This window comes from Chanos chanos, chromosome 4, assembly GCF_902362185.1.
Source record: "Chanos chanos chromosome 4, fChaCha1.1, whole genome shotgun sequence".
Classification (NCBI taxonomy): Eukaryota; Metazoa; Chordata; class Actinopteri; order Gonorynchiformes; family Chanidae; genus Chanos; species Chanos chanos.
In genome coordinates this window covers 32,575,673-32,598,356 of record NC_044498.1, presented here as the reverse complement: position 1 = coordinate 32,598,356, position 22,684 = coordinate 32,575,673, and the positions used below count along the sequence as shown (strand labels likewise).

The 22,684-nt window shown below is 40.3% G+C and overlaps 1 protein-coding gene across 1 annotated transcript; it reads right to left on the bottom strand.

Moving 5' to 3' along the window:
• Positions 1 to 1,121: 1,121 nt before the first annotated feature.
• myom2b (myomesin 2b) lies at positions 1,122 to 21,230 on the bottom strand. Its single transcript, XM_030771103.1, has 35 exons — positions 21,142 to 21,230; positions 19,937 to 19,994; positions 19,489 to 19,649; positions 18,905 to 18,991; positions 17,634 to 17,722; positions 17,313 to 17,363; positions 16,832 to 16,996; positions 16,267 to 16,428; positions 15,969 to 16,110; positions 15,133 to 15,332; positions 14,937 to 14,990; positions 14,227 to 14,354; positions 13,769 to 13,952; positions 13,250 to 13,424; positions 12,865 to 12,986; positions 11,904 to 12,091; positions 11,639 to 11,765; positions 11,212 to 11,390; positions 10,970 to 11,084; positions 9,980 to 10,142; positions 9,687 to 9,793; positions 9,356 to 9,400; positions 8,912 to 9,048; positions 8,476 to 8,620; positions 8,306 to 8,368; positions 8,037 to 8,104; positions 7,681 to 7,794; positions 6,828 to 6,915; positions 6,686 to 6,724; positions 5,181 to 5,286; positions 4,069 to 4,232; positions 2,964 to 3,000; positions 2,792 to 2,814; positions 2,641 to 2,696; positions 1,122 to 1,550 (listed from the first exon to the last, which is right to left on the bottom strand). Exons 1-35 carry the CDS (start codon positions 21,228 to 21,230, stop codon positions 1,122 to 1,124), a joined length of 4,260 nt encoding a protein of 1,419 aa, XP_030626963.1.
• Between the last annotated feature and the right edge of the window lie 1,454 nt (positions 21,231 to 22,684).

The following is a 22,684-nucleotide window of genomic DNA, read 5'->3' as shown; positions in this document are numbered from 1 at the left end:
AACAAGAGTCATTTCATCAGTGAAACAAGAACTGGTACAAATAAAGCATTTCCAATTTTGATAGAGTTCTGTCTCCAACTATTAAATAGTGAAACGTTAATCAACTCCAGAAGAGGAGGAAAGGGGGGAAAAAACAAGATCAGAGCATGGCAGGCAAATGGATTTCCATCAAAAGAAACTGACACTGCATCAGTTCTGTTAAGGCTAGAAATATATTAATTTCCATGTACATGCGTGCCAATGGATTAGCATGTGCTGCATGTGAGCTGGCATAGCACACGCGGTGTGAAATGATCCATATACATGAAATGATTTGTCGTGGACAAAATGCAAGTCGTCAAGAGATGCTGTGAAAAGTGCTGATGTGATTAAGATAGGCCAGTAGTTTCTTTAATCGCCTTCCTATTTTTCCTTCACCAATGCATTAAGAAACTCTGTGTGTGTGTGTGTGTGTGTGTGTGTGTGTGTGTGTGTGTGTGTGTGTGTGAATGTATGTGCATGCCCCACAGTAAACATCACAGGGAAGACTCAACAAAAGTGATTTCTACTTCTTTTATTAACACAAAAGCAGAAGGAAGACAACGTAGTGAGGATGTGACACAATTTATCTGTAGTGGGGTGGTGGGGGGGGGGGGGGGGGGGTACCTGCTACTGTGAGCTAAGTGGAGGTTCAGCTCTGTGGGGTCATTCATCCATAGTGAGAGCAAATGCCTCAAGATTCCACTGCCTAATTGAAAGTGCAGCTTTTAAACACAGAGATTTAATAAACTAAACATCAAAGCCGGTCATTTTTCACCAAAGCACCTCCAGGGAGAGGGAGCCAAATTCATTAGAGCCCCACTCAGCTGAGCAGAGCCAGTTGACAAACGCATTCACTAATTTGTGTGGTTGGAAAAAAAACAACAACAAACACTAAATATAACATGACCCCTACCTCCTTCTCCCCTATCTAAGACGGTGCTTCGTTTTAGGAGAAAATACAGAGGAGCTTAAAAAGCTTCCACTGTGACAAATATTATCTGCTTTTATATAACTTTCATTATTCAATGACTCGCACTGCAAATTAATCGCTTTCATGCTGGCCATCTCTCCACAGAATTAAAATCTAGTTTGTCTGATGTTTACTTCTTCCTGGAGGGGGTGGGGGACTTAACACCGCGACTTGGTGTAGGGGATTTAGCACCATGTGGGGGGGTGGGAGACTTGGCAGCCGGGGCTGGGGATGAGGCTGGGGTGGTGGGGACTACAATGGGACCAGTGGGGGGCATGATCCTCTTTGGCGAGGGACTTGGTTTGATGTCTGGAATCTTGTCGCCTTGCTTGTAGACACTGACGACGATGTCCACAGACTCACCACCGTACTTGTTGTGCACGGTCATGGTGTATTTGCCAGAGTCCTCTAGGGACACACCCTTTATGGTGAGGCTGGCAAACTTGCCCGAGTCCAGGGAAATGACATACTGGTCACTGGGCTCCACCTCGTGATCATTCTTTGACCAGCTGACCTGTGGTTTGGGCTCACCACAAACTGTGCAAGTCAGGCTCAAGGTCTGCAGAGAGCAAAGTAAAGAGATACTTTACTGGGGGACATTGTTATTGTGTATGCACAATTTATGTTGTTAATTGTGTTAGATATGTGATATTAATGCCTCTTCTAGCATTAATATTGTTAAGTGGCACATTTAATTACATTTCCACATATATGTAAGAGCTATGTTATGTTATGTTATGTTACATTACATTGTGCTGTGCTGCATTATGCTGTGCTGCACTGTGTTGTGTTGTGTTGTGTTGTGTTGTGTTGTGTTGTGTTGTGTTGTGTTGTGTGTGAGATGTTTTAAAGAATTTCCCAAATGCAGAGCGGGCAGTGTTGATAACCAATGAGTTCATTCTATAAACTGTCTCTCTCAATTATGTAAATGTCGTCCATATTGCTAATCAAAATGTAATCAGTACGTTATACTCATTTTAGCTTTTCAGGGATCACTGCATATGATCCAGCATAAAGAAAATGCTTTAAAAGCAATAGCTATCACTCTCTCTGCCCTTAGGCCAGTTCTCATGAGAATGAGAGCTCTGTGCAACACAAGGCTACTATGAAGGTCCCAGCCACCAACTTACCAAGATTCTAATGGATATATGAGCCACTGACCTGCTACATTTGCGTTTCAGGGGGGAAAAAATGCTGAACATTACTGCTGTCAACTATTCAAGCGAACCACAATTTCCAAAAATATCCTCCAAAAAGCCTGACGGACAACATTTCCTTAGCATGCCCAGTGCCTCAGTGGATCATGAGGCTTGAGACAAGTGAAACAGATATAAAGCAGCCATGGATGTGAAGCCCCAAGCGTGAGCGGCTTGTGTGCAAGGGCTGATTTTCGACCTGGGCTGCAGGCCACTGCAAAGAATGGAATGAAAGCCCTCCAAGCAACAGTGCCTTTAATGTAATGACTACAGCAGCAATGACTACAGCAGCATCTGGGTGACTTTGCGGTTGGCAAACACAAAAGCGAACAAAAGGACGATTCACATCTGTTTATTGTTTTACAACCATTCAAACCATTAGTAATTAGTGAAATCCCAGGGATAACAAGACTGAATGTTTCACACATCAAACACACAGGGGACGGATCAAACCTTCTTTTCCATAATGGTGACAACGTCAGGGAGACCACCAACCACTTTGCCACGATCTGAAAATTAAAATATTTCGCAGTCCGATTTAAGAATATAATTATGTCGCTACAAGCCCAAGTCATTGGCACGAGCGAATCAGAAAAATACTCACTCTTTTCGGCATATGCCTCGGCCCTGAAAAAGAGTAGAATGGTATTGTTAGTGGGCTCATTAGTGCAGTCTAATATTTTCCCCACACGCTGACATGCTGCATACATGCTCTGCATTGCAAAACATTTTGGAAATGGAGCAGTGAGAAGCTTAGAAGGCAATGATTAACTTACTTCAGTCTCTGGAATTCAGCATAGGCTTTATCATACACTGAAAGGGGAGAGGAAAAAAATAAAAACACATATAAAGAAAAAAAGTTAAACGTGAAAGAAGCAAGACAAATTTTCTTTTGGTCCCTGTTCCTACTCTCACAGTCTTTTGTCCCAGAGGCATAAAGTTAAAAAAAAAATCATCTTGAATTATTTTAATAGCATTGTTTTTCTGCTTTGCCAGGAATAGCTTTTCCCCCCCTCATACTCATTACTGTCTCCATTCCACAAATTGCACGACCTGTCAGCGACCAGCCCTTGATTATGTTTGTCATCAAACACTCTGTTGACTAACTGAAGCTCGAGCCAGGATGGCACCTTTGATATTGTCTTCCTGTTATTTTATCCACGGATTTGCCTAAATATCCTGCCTGTGTGTACGCAGCTGCAGGGCTGGCCTTTACTTTCAATTATGAATGTAGAGCTGAGCACAGGGGCCGTGCTGAAACGGGGGCTATAGGTGACATTTTGGTGATGAGAACACTTACAGCAGCTCTGACGCACAAGACAAAAAGTGAATCTTCCTGAAACTGAAACTGTCTTTCTTTCATTATGTGTGTGTCAGTAACAAAAACCTAACCTTGAAAACATGTCCATCTATCAAAAATGTGTAGCCACAATGTGAAGTACTTTATTTTATAATTAATTGCTGGGGGTTATTTAAGTCAATTCAGAGTGTAGTTTCTATAAGAGTGCAACAGCTTTGCGGCTATACAGAGAGCCAGGCTAAGTGGTTAACATACACGCTTCCCTTAAAACTATAGTTTGACTTAAGTTGAATTATTATTCAGGCATTTGAAGGTCACAGAGAGGCTTATTTCTATTTGTTTCAGAATAACTGTCCTTCAGACATAAAATTAAGCGGAAATCTAAAGAAATGATCTAGCTCATTTAATTTTTATACCATCGACTTCTTCTGTTCTTGACATTTATTGGACATCATAATTATAATAATAATAATAATAATATTAACAATAATAATAATAATAATAATGCCAGTTTCCTCAGTGTTGCATGTAAATTGTAAAACATTACAAATACTCTCTAAAAAGTCAGTCCCTTCACTTGCCTTGTCCAGACAGGTCAAGGGTACGAGTGTGCGTCTTCTCTGAGTCCAATATCTCAATGGTGTACAGGCCTTTGTCATTGTCAGTGGGCTCAACGATCTCCATCGTGGCCATACTTGGCGTTCCTCCAATCCTCATCTTTTCAGATGCAGTGATTTTGGTTTCCCTGAAATTAGAGAGAGTAGACATTAAGTCATGCATAACTCTTACTACATCATAATGCTTTACTGGAAATAAATTAGTTTCTCTGCTAGAATCAGATGAGCAGTAACTAGTGGTGGAAATCATAAGAATTCCTTTAAATCATCTTTTTTTCCCCTTATATTGTTGTATGAGTCTATGAGTGATATCTGTCATAATTGTCCAGAAAAAAACAACAATGAACAGTGTCTGGATCTCTTTTCTTTTTTCGTTGTCTCTTCGGCATTTCTTAGTATTATGGAATCATTTTGTCTGAAATTCGACAGAGTGAAAGAGAAAGAGAATAAGGTAGTACTGCCGAGCTACTTTATGTGGAATGTTCTTTTGTACTCGTACTCGCTTCTCTGTGTTCCAAAGAATGCACAGTGGGTGAAAGGAAAGATCCGGAAACAAGCATTTCAAAATGTTAACAGAGGGATTAGAAGGCACAGGCATATTTACCAGCAGCTGGCTTGCATTATACATGCCCGTTTTAAAGACAAGACAAATGAGACTACGACATAAAAAATCTTTGTCCTGTGAGCAGGAATTCTACAAGCCACTGAATCATCCTGGGCACAAAGCATGAGGTGGTGCTAAATCTGATAGAACTGTTTTTGGATTGACAATAAAATATGACGCAAAGCAGTCTACAACAACCAGCAGACTCCTCTGCCAAGTGTATGTCATTCAATAATCTTTTTCCCCCCTCATGCCTTAGACAAAAGCAACACAAATCTAGACCATAAATCTCAAATCATGTTTCCATGCTTAGTTCATGTTACGCCTGGAAACACAGAACCAAATTGTGCCTAGAGACATAGAACCATACATGGATTTCATTTCCATCTTTTTTTTTCTTCTCTTGATGAAATTTTAAAACCTCAACGTAGGGAAAAAAAGGAAAAAAAAAACAGATTGAATGTTTCCATACTTATGCATCCAGTTTATTTTCATCTCCTCTGTGAAGTATTTCATGTGGCACTGGAGTTGAATGCCCTCTGCAGTACACTGAATTGTCAACTCAGCAGCAGAGGATCCTGTGTGAGGTAAGAAACAAACGCAGAGACATTCTTAAGTGTGTGTGTTCTACCAATTATATATTCTACCTCCTCGTTGAACAATATATCAACGTGGTGGAGTTCCACGGTGGGATTTGTTGGGAAGTAATTGGTGATTGGTATGGGAAATGGGACTTGGCGTATGTCATTCTCTACCTCCAAGCAGGTTCATGAAGGTGACTGTGGACCTGTGATGCGGGAATTCTCTCGAGTCTAGAGGAATGCTGATGAGTCTCTCTGTTTTACTCGGTTGAAATGAGAAGTTACCGAACAATGAACTCTCTCTTTGCGTAATATGTTATCAGTCAAATTTTGGGTTAGTTAATCAGTCATATTTAGAAGTGCTGACTCAAATGTGTTTAAGACCTGTGTTGATATGGAGTTTATTATATACCACAATGCACAGTGCTGCGAGACAGACCAATAGTTAGCCCTGAAACTAGAATGTGGCACAGTTGAAAGGATATTTGTTACCTTCTCCACATTATGTATTCAGTGACTATCTGACCTTACATTAATCCAGATCCAAAGAAGTTTGTTTTCTGGGTTCTCTGCATTTTTAAATTTAGTGCAACAAGTTCCCTTATTTAAATCAATACAATTCAATTCAATTCAAACAATATGAAAAGGTAGATATTAAAGGAAAACAAGTTGGTGTCCTCCACCAGATTTAATTAGAGGTTTAATTTTAATTTTTCCATCCCTACGGAGCAAATAAGCACAAAATTGGCTTGGTAATAATGGATCATGTGAGCAACTGACTTGTGTTTGGTGAGGTAATGGGTGAATGGTGAGGTGAAAGTTAGCTTCAATACATCATGAATTGTGTGTTAAGTGTTAATGACCGCGAAGTTCTTCTTGTTCCCCAAACATACATTCTACACATCACCTTATCAGCTGCCAGAAGCTTGACTTTCATTAGTCCATATATTGCAGTCATGAATGCAGCTTTAGAGCTGGTTGCATAGCATATTGGGAACTGCCTGAAACCGTAATTTGTTCCTCTGCAGTCTGAATGTGCTCTGTGTATCTCTCTTAATTATGCGCAAACTGTACAAATGGCATTACATCATTAATTTACCTTAAGGGGCAATAAAAACAGTTTAGCCAAGTTTAAATTGATCTATAATGTGCAAAGGAAAGGACAGGCATGATATGAAATCTCCTCCTGGAGCGCCAATTCTGGCAGAATTTCGTTCTGCGCCTAATCTAACAAATCTAGATCTAATATCAAAACGATTCTCCAGAACTTAATTAGCTGAGTCAGGTGTGTTTGTGTTGAACTGGGAAAAAAAAGAGCCTGAATCCTTTTAGTGGAGTACTTACCTCTGCATAAGAGCGTTCATATGAAAGACAGAGAAAATCATGTCACACTTACCAGCAATGCGGGAGATTTCGTTGATGATATCATCAAAAGCTGCGATTGAGAGATAAAGTAAAAATTGGAGTGAGTTTGCACTGGCTAAACAGATGAAACTTTGTATTTCATATGTTCAGTGGGCTGAAAACAGCTTAATCACCTTGTCCAGATATGTCAATGAGAGAAACATCCATGCCTCTGTCATCGCTGATGGTTGCCTTGTAAACACCCACATCTTTCTTGGAAAACTAGAGGTGAAATTCAGGACATAATAGGTGGGTGTGGGGGTGGAAAGGAGTGGAAGGGGGGTTATTGTGATGTTCTGCTGAAACAGGCCTCTTGAGTAGGATTTGTAAAGGCATTACCAGTAAAGATACAGCTCTGTTTCATTGGCTTGAGAGTAAATTATTGCTATTTCATGCAATTTTCTAATTCTTCCTAACTGTGTATCAGACCTCCTACATCAAACAGAGGCCACAGTGGGCAAAATTACCATTCAAGCACCAGGATCAGACAACTGCACTCAATCTCTTTGTGAATGCTTGGAGAAAAGGGCTTGTGTGATTATTTATAATAACACCATAAACACTGCCTGTGCTGTCTGTGAGTGTAAGTATGTGTGTGTGTGTGTGTGTGTGTTGGATATTCTCAGAGAGGCCCCATTGTTTTCGGTGGCTGGGGAATTACTTTCCCTCCCTAAGTACTTGCCGTTTGTTGTCCCAAAACTGTTTTTTCTTCCCAACATATTGTGTGTGTGTGTGTGTGTGTGTGTGTGTGTGTGTGTGTGTGTGTGTCACATAATCTGATGGGAGAGTGTGCTTGCTTTATTGCTTATTATTCCTAAGTCTTCAATTCAGACATTACAGAATGTTCAAAAGCACGGTGCATATAATTTAACAGTTCAACTCTGTGTTATGACAGTCACTTCCCAGTCTCACCATAAACAAATATTAATAGCAAAGGGCTGTGTATTTGAACACACCTCAGAGCGCTATGCAGAGCGAGACATTTACCAGAGCTAAAGGCAGCCTGCAGACTCCCGATGTCAGGTCGGCTGGCACCTCAGGGACGATTTCAACATCATCCTTGAACCAGTGGAATACGGATTCTTTCTTCAGATTAGCCACCTGCATCAGAAAAAAAAAACATGAAGCAGCAACAGAGCAGCCAAAGAACATGAGTGCATTAGCACGCCATCTGTCATGCTGTTCAACACAAGGCTCTCGACACGAGGGAGTGACAATGATCTCCATGACAAAGATGAATTGTACAGGGTGCATTAGTCATTTAGATTGACACTGGTGATAATTCAGGCCATTATTTTCATTTTGGCTGATCTACTAGCGCTCGGGGCGACCTGTTCACTTGCCTTGCATACGAGAGTGACGGAGCAGTTGTCCCCGATTTGGACTGACAGGAATTCCATAAAGTGCGGGCCTGGGAGGGAAGGCTTCCGGTTACACCCATTTTTTTATTTTTATATGGAGGCTAGTGAGGTCATTTAGAAACATTACATCAATAACTACACCAAAAAGAAATTAAACATAGCTGTAAAGCTAAAGCCATCGATATATGTGAAGTAGTAGTTTTAGTATGTATTTGTTTATTTATTCTTTCGGCTGATGAACTGTGCGGTACCCTCTTTGACTCGGATATACTCTTTTCTTTGGTACTCCGCCTCGGCCAGGGCTGCCTTGAAAGCTAGGGAAGAGAAATAAGGTAATATTAGAGGGTTAGTGCATGGATATGGGAAGAGCATAATATCCCAGATTAGGGGCATGATAACCCAGGAGCAGAAAGACTCTCACCATCTCCGATAAGCACCAGCGAAGACTGAGCCTTAGCTTTTCCATCCTGGATCTGAACGGTGAAAGTGCCCTCACTGTCCTCCGTGAAATGATCCAGCACCATCTCAATAACACCCGTGGCCACGTCGTGACTCATCTTCGTTTGCTAGGAAAAAAAAAAAAGTAAGGTCAACTTGTTTTTTTAAAGAGGCTATTGCACAAGAGAAAAAAATTGTGGTAAGTGGAAAAGATTGTGGTAAATAGAATAAAAGTGAAGAATGAGAAACATATTTATGGGTGATTGCATTTCGTTTTGTTGATGTTCTGCAGATAGCTTGCAGATATCAAAGGCTATGATGGCCATGGGTCAGTAAGTCACTTCCATTTAAAAGGAAATAGCTCTTCTACATGACAGTTTATTTGTCGATAGGTTTTTATTTCTCTGACAGCCCTGTACCTCACAGTTGACAAGCTCCTTGTTATTGGCAAAGAACTTGTAGGTCACAGCAGAGGAGATGCCCTCAGCTTGGAGCCAGAAACGCACACGACCTCTCTCAATAATTTTATAGGCCAGTTCAGTCTTCAGTGGAATAACTGGAGTGAAAAGGGAAAAAAAAAGGAGAGCAAAGATGTGACACACTGTGTTGGTTCACACATGAAAAGGAAATATATGTGAAAAAACACAAATGAAGATCATTTCAAATCCCCACAAATCAAATCACTCGCTACTATTACTACTGCCATTAAACAAAGAGAAACTGTTGAAACATTAGCTTTGCTAACAAGAGAAATGCTAACCATACCTTTTCCCCTATGGGATATTCTCTAACCACAGCATCAGTAAGGATAAAAATAACAAGATACAAAAATATCTAAATATTGTTGTAAAGAGTTAACTTACTGGGGTGGCGGATTTCCTGGCTCAGGGTGAGCATCTTTTGCAACTCTAAAAATGGAAAAGAACAAAAAGATTGTTTTTTTCTTTGGTGTCCCAAACAAAAGAAAAAAACCACAGACACACACGCGCACACACACACACACAAGGGGCCTGTTTCACGAAATCAGTTACAGAATGCAGAGTGCAGTCACGTCTTTGTCTTATAGCGCCCAGAGATTTATGCGTCTCCACAGAATGACAGCGTACGATGGAGACTGGGTTTGTAATGTCTGTCAATCTGCGGAAATGCATTAATAAATAAATCTCTGGGTTATTATATATTTACAGACCTCACCTTCTGCTGAGATTCCATAGCTGGCTGAGACACCATCCGTATGTGTTACGGACACTGAGAATGTTCCAACGTCTTCTTTGTCTGGGTTCTTGAAAAGCAGTGTTGACCTAAACATTGCACAGAAGTGAGACTCACTCACAAGATACATACAATGAGACTGCTGGTGGCTAATATGATTAATTATGTAGGAAATGTTGTCTGCTACGTTTCTTTTTAATACAACATGTGTTTTTCTCCCTTGTGTTTGTGTGTTTTTTTAATAACTGAAAGACCTGATAAGAGTCTTTTCTTACTGACTGCCAGATGACTGAACAACGATTCCTTTGGAGAAATCCGTGATTTCTTCGTAGGATTTCTTCCAGACAAACTCCGATTTCTCTGTCATCTGGCAGCTTTCGAATGAAAGATAAATGTCGCCTGTCTCTGCATCGACTCCACACTTGATTTCCTGGGTGCCTTTGAAATAATAGAGGAGCAAAAGAGGATTTACAAAGAAAAACCAACAGAGGTTGAGTTTATGGAAAACAGGTTGAGTATCCATATGCTGGCTTTATGGTATGGATATGTTGGATTTATAGTATGGATATGTAGGATTATGGGTCAGTTTTCTTCTTCCCACATCCTCCTCCAACTTTCCTGTTTATTTGGGGCTCTCCTACCCTCTCTCTCTCTCTCTCTTTCTCTCTCTCTCTCTCTCTCTCTCTCTCTTTCTCTCTCCCCCTTCTCTCCTTTGGTTCATTGCTAACTCCACAGTGCACTCTGCTGGCCACTCTGCTCAGATATCTCTAGATCCGAGGTCAGCCTGTTTCCTCCTATAAGCTCACTTTATTTGCAGGCTTTTGTTATAAAATCTAATTAAGCATACCTGGCTCTACTATTAAGATACACATCAGAGCCTCAGTCAAAAAGATTTTGAGTTAAAGCAAAAGCCTGCGTGCACTGCAGCTCTGTAGGAGAAAAACCCTGCACCCACCCAAAGCCAGACAAATAACCATTTAAAATCCCATGAAAAATGAAATCCCACGAAAGATGAAAAATCCTACTGTCTCTTGAGTATGAATACAGACAGATGATGTTTATATTGTGTACAAGCTACCAGGCTATATGAAGACATCTTCCATGGTGTGACTGGCATTGCCAAACACAGCTGCCACTGTGAAGTCTTACACTGTCTGTCTTTCACATTTTATGGGAACTGCTCAAACACACTGATGACTGCTTCACAGTAGTCAGAACCTGGACCACGCTACAGTCAGTGAATACGAAACGCTGCTTGTTATTACCTGGCAGAGCCTTGGCACACACTGGGTCGGAGGAGACGGACGCCACGCCAACGCCCTCAGCGTTCTCCGCACGCACACGGAACACGTAAGACTCGCCCGTTTCCAAACCAGTCACCTGTGCACCACACTCTAGTTACTGATAGTGACCCAGTGTAGTCTCCAAAACTGATTCTTTTCCATATAGTAATCGCTAGCATTTTGGGTATAATTCGAATGCTTGGGTGTTTTCAATTTTTTCATACCTTATGGTAGCAGTGACCGACAGCAGTTTCGTTAGCAGTGGTCCATACACCAGAGCCTTTCTTGGACACGTCCACATAGTATCCTGTAATGGCGCTAGCTCCAGTGTAGACAGGGATCTTCCACTCCAGCACCAAAGAATCGTCTCTGATCTCACAGGCGCTCAGGTCATAGGCTGGACCTGTCAATCAAAGCATTCTAAGCTTAGATTTTTCTCTTGCACACATGTCACATTTGCTGCATGTTTAAACATTCAACATTCTCTCATGTTCTGTTACTCCGTTCCATCTTAGGTCAAGCCAATTCAATATCTAAAATCAAAGCACATTCTGGACACACTGCATTATAAGACAATGTGTTTTTAACTGGTTGAGCTGGGTTGGGAGCACAGGTATACGATGCTTCAAGCGAATGTCTTGGATGTGTTACCGGGTTCAGGCATAGTCCAGGCATCACAGTGGAAGGCTGCACTGGGAGCGGCGGGTTCCCCGAGCCCAGCAATGCTGGCCCCATAGATCCTAAACTGATACACTGCACCTTCAGTCAGGTTCTCAACCTACAGACAACACAGACATGTCATAACCCATTCAGTGAATGCTGAAAGGACCCAAGAGAGAGAGGCTTTCTCAGTGTAAACGTCACACAGCCATGAAATGTCGCGGGGTAAACAAAAAAAGAGGGAAAAAAATGCTACCTTGTGCAGTCTGTGTTTAATGGGGGGGACATTGACTTCCCTCCACACTTTCTTGGCCACGTTGTATTTGTCGATGTAATAGTCTGTGACCTTTGCTCCGCCAGAGTGGAGAGGACGTTTCCAGTTCAGAACCATAGATGTACCGTCGCAGTGAAGCAGAGTAATGTCATAAGGAGCGGAGGGTAAAGCTACAGAGAAGATAGAGTGTGTGTGACTTGTAGGCTCATTACTCATTGTCCATAGCAGAAGGAGACAAGCCTACTCCCACAGTGCCCTGGATACCTCTTTAGCTTTTGATTACTCAACCTAAAGGAAGTCGTCATTTGCAAGTTTCATGTATGACAGAGAAAAATGGTAAAACTGCACACATTACGGCTGATATGTGTTAGCAGTTAAAGAAAGTAAATGACTTGAATAATATGTAGCTAACTTAAAGAAATCATATATTAAAAACAAATGACACCTATAGAGACATCATAAATCAAGACAGAAATAGCAACAAAAACATAAAAAAACTTGCCAATATATCTTTTTTCATCTCAGAGATACAATGACAGAAATATGAAACTACTAAATGTGGCTGATAGGAAACAATCATATGTGGCATAATAGTCTAACACAGTTTATTGCAAAGCAATTATGAAGAGATGCCTTAAGTCTAATGATCAAAACACTAAAGTGCTGACAGTGGGTAGCTAAAAAACTGGAACAGATTTCCACAACACTGTACTCTGTTATTGCCTGCAGCACTTGTTATACTGAAATTAAATCAAAACTAATAACTATCACAGGCTGTGAGAAACAAAAACAAAAAAAAGGGAAAAAAGCATTTGGCTGTGTGTGTGTGTGTGTGTGTGTGTGTGTGTGTTTGGTACAATAATTTCCAGATAATTTCCAGTTACCTGTTCTGTTTTCTAAGAAAACAGGAATATAATTGAGACTTATCTGAGGTACTCCTTACCAAGGGCAGCTTTCACAGAGAGTGGGGCTGACTCCTGAGATTCATCACTGAGACCAAGTTCATTAATGGCCTGCACTCGGAACACATAGGTCTCACCAGTAGTCAAGCCATGAACAACAAACCTAACCAAACACAACACCATTTAAGACAGCATGTAACATCATCAGGAAACAAAGTCAAAGTCAGTCTCTCTCTCCCTCTCTCTCTTTATTTATTTGTCTGTCTCCAGCAAAGGGAAACAGGGAAATAAAAGCATAAACCAAACAATAAGAACTTACATATACCATAAGAAGTTCTTCATATAAAGGATAAAACTGGATGAATAGCTGACAATCAACTTTTAAAATCCAGCCAATACAGTATTTGTTTTTTAATAAGCACATACTTGGTCTTCTTGTTTGGTTTGTGATTGGCCGAAGTCCAGTTCTTAGAACCTTTTACACAAGAATCGATGTAATATCCAATGAGGTTGTTTGGCTCCTTCGGAGGGGCCCACTGAATGAGAACGGATGTGTCCGTTTCTCTGGTGGCAACGACCTGACCAGGCGCTGAGGGGACACCTGATTGAACATGGTATTTAATTTCAGGGGTGATTTCACATACCCTGATTAATTATCAGCACAAATTTAATCGTATAAAGCTACAGAAAGCACAAGACAGTTCATTACAGTCTAATATTAACACGAGCAGTGCAAGACAGGAGGCCATATCCCATCTCAAAAAACTGAAATTATCTTTCTGAAATTACTGTAAAAATGACTGTCCAAGATTGTCTGTCAAAGACTGAATGACTGTCTAAGAAGTAGAGCCTGAACCAAATTTGGTAAGAGTTTACACTAAATTGAGTAACTAGTAGGAAATTGCCAGAGATTAAAAAAGAAAATTATCGAAGAAAACGATTTACCACGCAGTTCCTGAGTTTGGATTGGGCCAGTTGGCTCAGAGGCTTTGCTGGTGCCGTACATGTTAGCGGCTAACACGCGGAAGAGGTACTCTTTGCCCTCAGCCAAGTCAAACACGGCGTAGCGAGGGGACCTCACCGGTACTTGAGTATTCACTCTCTGCCAAGAATCACTGCCGACCAAACTCTAAGTGGAAATAAACCCCAACGAAAAGTATATCATTACTTTACCCACATGACCCGTGACAAATTATGATTAACTGCTGAGATAATATCAATTTAGAGCCATTTACTTGAATGAATTCAAACTAATGATAGTAACCATGTCTGTCTTTAATTGTGCAATTTTATGATCATTTGGTGAGCTTCATGAAGGCTATAAGTCTCAAACAGTAGTCATCAAATGATAGTTTTGTGACGAGCTTGGCTCAGCTGGAACCTGGGGACGAGCGAAGACAAACCTTTTCGATGTAGTACCACATGGGGGCTTTGCCGTGATAGACTGGGGGGGACCAACTGAGTACCACATATGTTCGGTCTGTCTCTGAAGCATAGACCTTCGATGGGGCTCCCGGAGCCTCTCCCTCTGCTGTAGGAACAACACATCAAACAGAATTATGGTCATCCAGAAATACACAGAGTATACATATACATTCATATGCATGCACACAAAAATACACACACACACACACACACAGATACACGCATCCTGGTTTCAAAGGTCTTTTCTGGGGGGGATTTTTTCACCATTAGATTGATGTGTGTGTATCATCTGCCTTGTGGCCAAGGCACACACATTTCTGTGACACTGCTTGATGTGTTCATTTCAATTTGAAATAGCACCACAGATGGTTGGACGTTCCCTTCCTGATGGAGTTTTCATCAAAAACTAATCAGCCCCTCTCAGATGAGGCCCAATTACAGGCTGTATAATTATTGCTAATTATTGAAAGAGAGAATCATGAAAAGCACGGGGAAAAATGGGAGAAAATCTGACAGCCACTAATGTTCAATTGTACAGGTAACAAATAAAGAAGTGTCAAACCCACATAAAAAGGATTCATTAGGTACCATATTTCTGAGGAAACTGCACCCGGTATGAGTTCATACAAAGAAACAATCATAATAAGTAAAATAAAATCTACATCTAGAAATGGAATATGTGTGCTACCTTCAAGGTCATCATGGTAGGTCACAACATCAAGTTTTCCACCCAATTTAGTTGCTGTGAAAGCCAAAAAGAGAATTAACATTGAATTACTGATTAGCACAGTAAGAGTCTGAAGGGTTATCTAATTCATGATGCAAAAAACAGCACTTTCTAGCCCAGTAAATCTATCTATTATCATTATCAGCGTCAGGGTTACCGTGTAGTCTCTCGAACTCGGTGGGGTCCACAGCAGCAATGGCATCCGACATCCGTGAGGGTCTGCTAATGCCGTGAGAATTAACAGCTCTCACGCGGAAATAATAGGAGTGTCCCTCAAACAGGCCAGACACTGGATATTTACAGATCTTAATGGGAGAATCATTACACTGCGTCCAGTTCTCTGTCCCAACTTCACATCTGTACAAAGCACAAAAAAAAGCGAACGAAAAGCGTCTTTAAAGCTGACAGGTAATGAGGTGTCGACAGCCTGTATTTCCACAGAACAGTATGGTTGATTTGTTTGTATGTTTGTTTGTTGAGGTGCAGCCTTGGAGTAAATGGCCTGAACTGATCGCCATTTATAGATGAATATAAATCCGGCTGCTGTACAACAGATGATAGACCACAATACCTAAATTCAACATCTGTTCTGCTCAAAATACCATAGAACTCATTCATCATTCATAGCTCATTTTAATACATGGTAACTATGCATGAGGCTAACTATGTTACTCTAATCAAAATCTTAAATTGCCTCAATTAAAAGGGCAGCCAGCCTGAGACGTTTTCCATCTTGGAAAATCACTAATCAAAATTTCACTCTTATAAGGAAGCATTAACTGTTAAACATTTTTTCCCTGTTGCTGGAGGTTACTAACAATGTGATTTGAATTGAAACTCCAACTGATAAGCACTTGCTTCCTACATACTGTAGGTATTTTTTTTCCACAATCAACAGAAGACCAAAAGAAAAACAAAAACAAAACAAAAGAATAGCTACTCACGGGGGGTTAGATAAAATGAAACAGAAAACATTTCGGACAGCTCAGTCACCTGTCAACAAAGTATCCGATGATGGGGCCTTCGGTTGTAGTGTTGGGTGGTTTCCATGAGACAATGACATAATCTCTGTTCGCATCGTGGATCTTAATGTCCATAGGGGCTCCGGGGGCTCCGGGAACTGGGGGAGGACCATCTGTTGAGGGAACACATGGTTTATAGTCTGTCAGGAAAAGCGATTGGGGAATCAGAGCTGTGTGATGCATGACTGAGTCCAGTCAGACCCTCAACGACGCTGCTTTAAAGTGAAACTGCGGGTAAAATCGGCCATCTGAAGACCTTTATTTTTAACCTTTAACATAGAGGTATGCCCGGTGCACAGCATCCCCTCCCTTGGTGACCATGCGGAGGGTATAAAGACCCTCATCATCCTTGTAAAGCTGAGGCAGCGTGAGCTTAGCAACACCTCCGCCTGACTCCATTTTCACCCACTTTGACTCCTTCAGGAGGTGCTCTAGAGGGGGAAAAAAGGAAAAGAAAAAGAAATAAGAGAAACCAAGAGAAAGTGTATGAATGTCTTTGGTGAGCTAGAGTCAAATAAAAAAAAGCCATTTTCTGTGAGAATTTTGTTAAGTATAATGAATACTTCATATAGAGTAATTAGGTTCAACACATGGAAAAGGTCAAGCTTACATGACTTTAGAAAATGAAGGTCAACAGTAATACGTACAAAGTATAAGAAAGACACTGAGCTCATAAAGCATATTATGTATTCCTCCGCAATACACCCTATATTTCATAAATGGCATGTGCAGCTGCTATGAGTGGATGAATGTGCATTGTATGGATCTACTTGTTGTTGCGGATGAGTTTAAATCTGTGTCAGTGGTGCAGCACACATGTATCACTCCTCATACCATCTCTGTACCACAGGGTTTGAGGCTGCAGGTTGGCAAGGTTTGGACTGATGGTCATCGTACAGGCCAGAGTGACCGAGTCACCCTCCTCTTTAAAGGTCACGTCAAATGTCTCCAGAAAAGTGATGTTAATTTTGGTATATTTAATCTCAGGTAAGATGGCAACTGAAAAAAAATGTATCCAGACAAGCAATGGGTATGGGTACACACACCATCCATTTATCCTCAGAGAAAAACGAATGCTTTAGAGGAGCACTCATCTATACACTCTCAATGCTGTGCTCAAGTGATGCGTTAAACCATAAATGTGAATGTCACGTCTCGTTTTACTATGTATCATTTATTATTTAAGGAGTTTCCAAAGCAAGCAAAACAAACGTCTTTGTTACGTCTGTGGTGTCACTGAGACACAAAGAGATGTCTAATCCTATATGTACTGCAGGAGAAGAGTGAACCACAGGGAGCTGCCCTGAGCTCTCACATTCGTAAGGCATCCATCCAAAAGGGCATATCTCCTCTTCTTTCTTAAACCCTGCAAATATGCATAAAGTTTCAGACAAAACCAGCCACACCTCGTGTCATCTGACATATAATTTATTCACTACAAACACCATAATCCAAATTAGCAGCGTAACATAAAAACCTGTAATTATATTAAACTGGTAATTAGGCAAAAGTGATAATGCTTGGCAGTTGTTTTATTTTATACTCCCTGATAAAGACTAGGGCAGCAGTGGAAATGGCTGTGCAATGGCTGTCTGTAACAGATAGCTCTCCTATAGAGAATACAGCACACACTCACGTTTGACGATGACAGACGCCTGAGTAGAGACCTGACCATGGATGTTAGTGGCTACAGCAGTATACATGGCAGTGTCATCAGTGCTGGATCTATAAACATACAAACAAACAGAAACAGTGGGACAAACATCTAACAACATACATATTATCCCACTTTACAGTAATGAAACACAAACCACAAAAATGTTCAAAAGCCCATTGTGCTATTGACTGTCTGAAAACAGGGCTTGCGGTTTGTTTTTATCATAATTAGTGGATTTGACTGGTCCCCATTTCACGAAGGACAGCAACGTTTATGGTCCAGCACGCTGAGGTCAGGGGGAAACGATGACGTACTGCAGGAAGGATCAGCCGACGCATTCAAGTCATATTTAACAAGGGAAGCTCTAAGACATGAATGGCAAACATCTGAGGGTGCAAGGAGAGAGGGGAGTGAGAATAGACGGTAATGTGACCTTCCCCCTCACTGTACTATTTTAAAAAATGACCCCTCGGTCCACCATGTTTCTACAGTTCAAAAACCACTACTGCTATTGTCTTCTTTTTTTATTTTTGCTTCAACAAAGCCGAAAGGTGTGGAGGTGTCAGAACCGGGGCAAACGGAGAGTGGCGGAGTCGTTCCAAAAACCGTTCATTTGGAGCAGGAGGTGAGGTGCTGAGAACGTTTTATGTGACTGTAGGCTTGACACTGTAAGGACGGAGAAACATGGTGCTCTTTCAGGAGCCTGCGTGTCAGATGACACACAGCTCAGCACTTCGCTATGAACAGCTGACGGCCCCTCAAGACAGGGGGCGGAGCCACAGACAGGCCTGGACAAACTTGGAAAAGCAGACGTGAAACGCAGTCCACACAGCTTCCTTTTGCGGAAACCTACATGATTATTCTGTTCATTTGTAGGTGAAATGGTTATGTCTACAAGACAAGAAGGCCAAATTCTTCTTCTTATTATTATTACTATTATTATCGATAACAACAACAACAACAATAATAATAATAATAATAATAATAATAATAATAATAATAATAATAATAATAATAATAATAATAATAATGTTTATAGAAAGAATGTGTTGAATAATATGTATTTCTTATGGGATCTTTTTGTCTCTCCGCTTTTTCCAGCTAAATGAAAATTTCTGCATGTGACTGACTGTGAATGCTTTCTACTCATATACAGGTCTAACAGGATACTCTCAAGCAGACATGCTACAGTGTGATAAAAACAGCAAGTATTTGTTCAATGAATCCTTAATTAGTGTTAAATCAATTACTTTGGAATCTCCAGGGTATGAATCCCAGTGTTACTCCCCACAAAATATTTTCCTGATGAGTTATCAAGGATGACATCATCTTTATACCTGAAAGAATGACAACAACAAACAGTGAGATGTACAAGGCATATTTTGATAGCACCATATAGCTCAAATGTTCATACAAATATTCAAGCCTGGCTAATACCAAGTGGCTAAGTCAAAAACATTCTCTACCTATATGAGTTTACAGTGCATTCAGCTCTTGGTTTTGAATGTTTATTGCATGTGATGTTTCAGGGGTTTTGTCCCACAACATCCTCTTATTCTGTCTGTTTAGGCAGGGGCAACACCAGAGCCAGTTAGGAATGCAGCCATCAGCAGACCTTGGTCTACCATCTCTTCCTATCTGATAGACTCAGATCAGCAAGGCAATAAATGCAGAAGAAATGAGCTTTCACTGGCTAACCATAGGCAGCAGAAAAATGACTGACTTATGCAGAGAACAATAACCACTGTTTCTCCACATTTGCTTAAGCAATCATTCCCATACAATTAAAGCGATGGTAAAGCTGTTCAGTAGTTATTTAGTGAGTGAGACTTACCATCTGACAGACGGAGTGGGATATCCCTGCACAGAGCAGAACAGCTTCACAGGAGTGTTCTCAAACACAGTGTGGGACCTCAGCCTTGTCAGAAACTTAGGGCCCCTGATCATGGACTCCTCACGGATATATTTATCTGATGTCTTCATCTTCTTTTCTACCTATTAAAGGGGAAAAATAACACTACAGTAACATTTGACTTACATTATGAATACAAATCCAAACACTCAATAAGAAAAATTCTTCATCTCTGCCAGTTGCGTTAGTACGCCTGATGTGAGAGTCTAATTTGATTTACACACAGATGTGAATATCTGAGCCAGTTCAAACACACAGTTGGAATTTTAATACTCCGAAGACAAGAAATATCTGAAATTCAGACATAATGTTCATGTGTCAAACTTCAGTAGAGATTTTGTCGTATTGGACAGATTGAAATGGACTTTACCACTCCCTGGATTCTCTTCTCCTTGTGGTACTGATAGTCCACTTCCTCCACTTCAGAGCTTAAACACACAGGTATACACAGACTTAACACAAAAATGTGAATCACATGAATTAAAAAACATTAAAACTGACAAATATATGAAAACTTTAAACATACACATTCATTTTGGCAATCCATGCTTGACGGTTTCACATTTAGAAAATTTAATACATAATGAGTGCAAATCCAAAACATTCAAATTTGAGTTTGAGTACACTCATTGCAGTCACATAAATTCCATTCCACATATACTGGAAATGTAAGAGTATGGATGAAGTCAAGCAATGGACCAGAGATAGATCATTTCCAATCAGTAACCGTGAAACTGGCGTGCAGCATGAACCAAAGAACAATGGCATTCAGTTACCCCTTTCCAAATTTTTTACTTGGTCCCAACAACACCCTGCCTTGAGAGCATAAGATTTGCCCTAATCTAAGCCAAAATCGGCCTACTATACTACAGAACATCTTCATACTAAATACTGGTGAACGTTTGAAAACCGAAAAATATTAGCAATATTTGAAAACATTTACTGCAAATAGCTGTATTATGGCAATCTTTGTATGTCTTATGTGTGTATTTTAGAGCAATATTAACCCTTTCTCTCTCATTTTAATGTGAATCTGTTAAATATTGCTCAATGCCACAATACATATTTGATATTATAGAATACCTCTCTTGAGGTTTAACCTGAGAGCATACCATCTAGTTTGTAAACAGCAGACACTTACCACCAAAGCTAACACATTTCTCCTTGCATTTGAGCAATGATTTCAATGTACTGAAAGTCTTTCTTTCCTGATCCATACTTACCATTTTTTTTCAACAAAATTTTGTATCTCCAAGCAAAGAAACATGTAGGTAATAACCACCTCTAAAAAATGAAGATTCTTTCACAGATTAACCAGAAGAGACCAATTTTGCAATCATTGAAAGTAAGCACAGGGCTTAAGTCATGTAATTATTGTTTAACTGTTGTACCTTTGGCAACATACCTCAGGAGAATTTTCCTCCTTCTTTGCTGGTTGTTTTGTTTATTTGTGAGGTTTTTTGTTCTGACTGCCTCTGTCGTTTGTGCTCTTGGGAGATGCACACTAATGATTGGCTGAAACAATTTGTTCACGTGTATGGTACGTTGTTCTATAATTTCTATAACATAACTTACCTTGAGTACTCCTTGACAACATACTTAGAGTGAGTTCTGTGGTAGTCGTGACTGAAATGCTTGTGTTGTCTGGCAACAGCTGCAGCCATATTTGACAACTTCAAAGGACCTATGGATCAAACCAGGAATATGAAAAAAAAAAAAACATGCAACCTGTCTGCCCGGTGAACAAAAAACACTTCAGGTTCAAATGCACTCAGGCCAGGTTTAATGGAATCGATACTTCAGGGCTCTGGTTTACTTTTTTCCTCTGTGTGCCAGCCTGCGGAGCCTCTTAAGTTATCGGCCTACTTAAGTACAGTATATGTGAAGTTGCCTGGGTCTCATGCAACTTGAGGGTAAAGTCAATATCAGTGGGGCTTTTTTTCTTATTGGGGAAAAAAGGTGTACATTACACCCTCTAGGAAACAAATCTGTGTTGTAAAATTAGAGGCAGGCTGATCTTAGATGCATCACCCATCTACTTCCACTGTACCACATTTTCCCAGTAGCAGAAGAATAACTACTCAGTATTACTTGTAATTTATCTGCAATGACGGATAGGCTTGGGTCCTTGGAGCTCAAGCCCTCACAGAACCCTGGGTTTCCCTGACGTTATATCTTGTGAAAAGGGCAGGAGGCCCCAGGATCTTGGCAGGACCATAAATGCTTCACAAGAGTAAAGGGAACTGAAACCAGTAGGTCCCAGAACTCAAAATTAATAGAATCCATTCCTGTTAATGCAGACATGTAGAGATAGAACTTTGAATCCAATGTACCAACATTCCAGTGTACCAACATGCCTGCTTTTGTGTCAAATACAAAACACCAGGCCTGGTTACCCTGTGTTCGCATAAAACAGGCAAGCAGGTTTCTGGCCGGCTAGTTTTGAATATAAGGCAAGATGACTTCAGGGCGATTCACTTCAAAACGAACAAGGCCTACATCCACCAACGTCTTTAATGTCGCGAACTTCACATGTACCGAGCATGCATCTCATCTGTAATAAACTGCATGCGTTTTGAAGTGCAATGTTAGGTCACACCAGCTTTCAAATACCAGAAATATCCACCTCACACACTTGAACTCCAGGCACTTGATCTTAACCTTGTCAAACATCTCTCATCATGATAAAAGTATTTTAGGTCATTTTCTCTCATGTATAATGAAGAAACAACATCTATTCTATCAATTTTAAATAATATTATGCAATATAATCAGTGTTTGTAAGAATTTAACCCCACTCATAATTTTATGAAATTATGTAAGAAGCTATTGCATCTCATCTAATAGCTTCTATATTGCTGTCGCTGACCTTTGAAAATGCTGTTTGAAAAGTTTTAATGCATCTTACAAGCAAGGAAACATTTATTCAAATATAACAATATCAGTGTTTTTCCTTTAAATTAATCTTACAATATGCAAACAATCATCAGTATATCTGTCATCAAATACTGAACTGCAAATTTTAATCATTATTTCATGTTAAACATGTTAAACAAACCAGTAATCCCACGTTTTAGTTGCCAAATTCATATGTAACGTGTATGAACATATGCTCTGT

Excerpts from the sequence above, each read along its gene's own strand:
- myom2b (XM_030771103.1), bottom strand. The coding sequence starts at position 21,230 with ATGGCTGCAGCTGTTGCCAGACAACACAAGCATTTCAGTCACGACTAC. Across the intron at positions 14,355-14,936 it reads CTACCATGATGACCTTGAAG|CAGAGGGAGAGGCTCCGGGA; the intron begins GTAGCACACATA and ends TTGTTCCTACAG. Across the intron at positions 7,795-8,036 it reads CCGTCACTCTCGTATGCAAG|GTGGCTAATCTGAAGAAAGA; the intron begins GCAAGTGAACAG and ends TTTCTGATGCAG.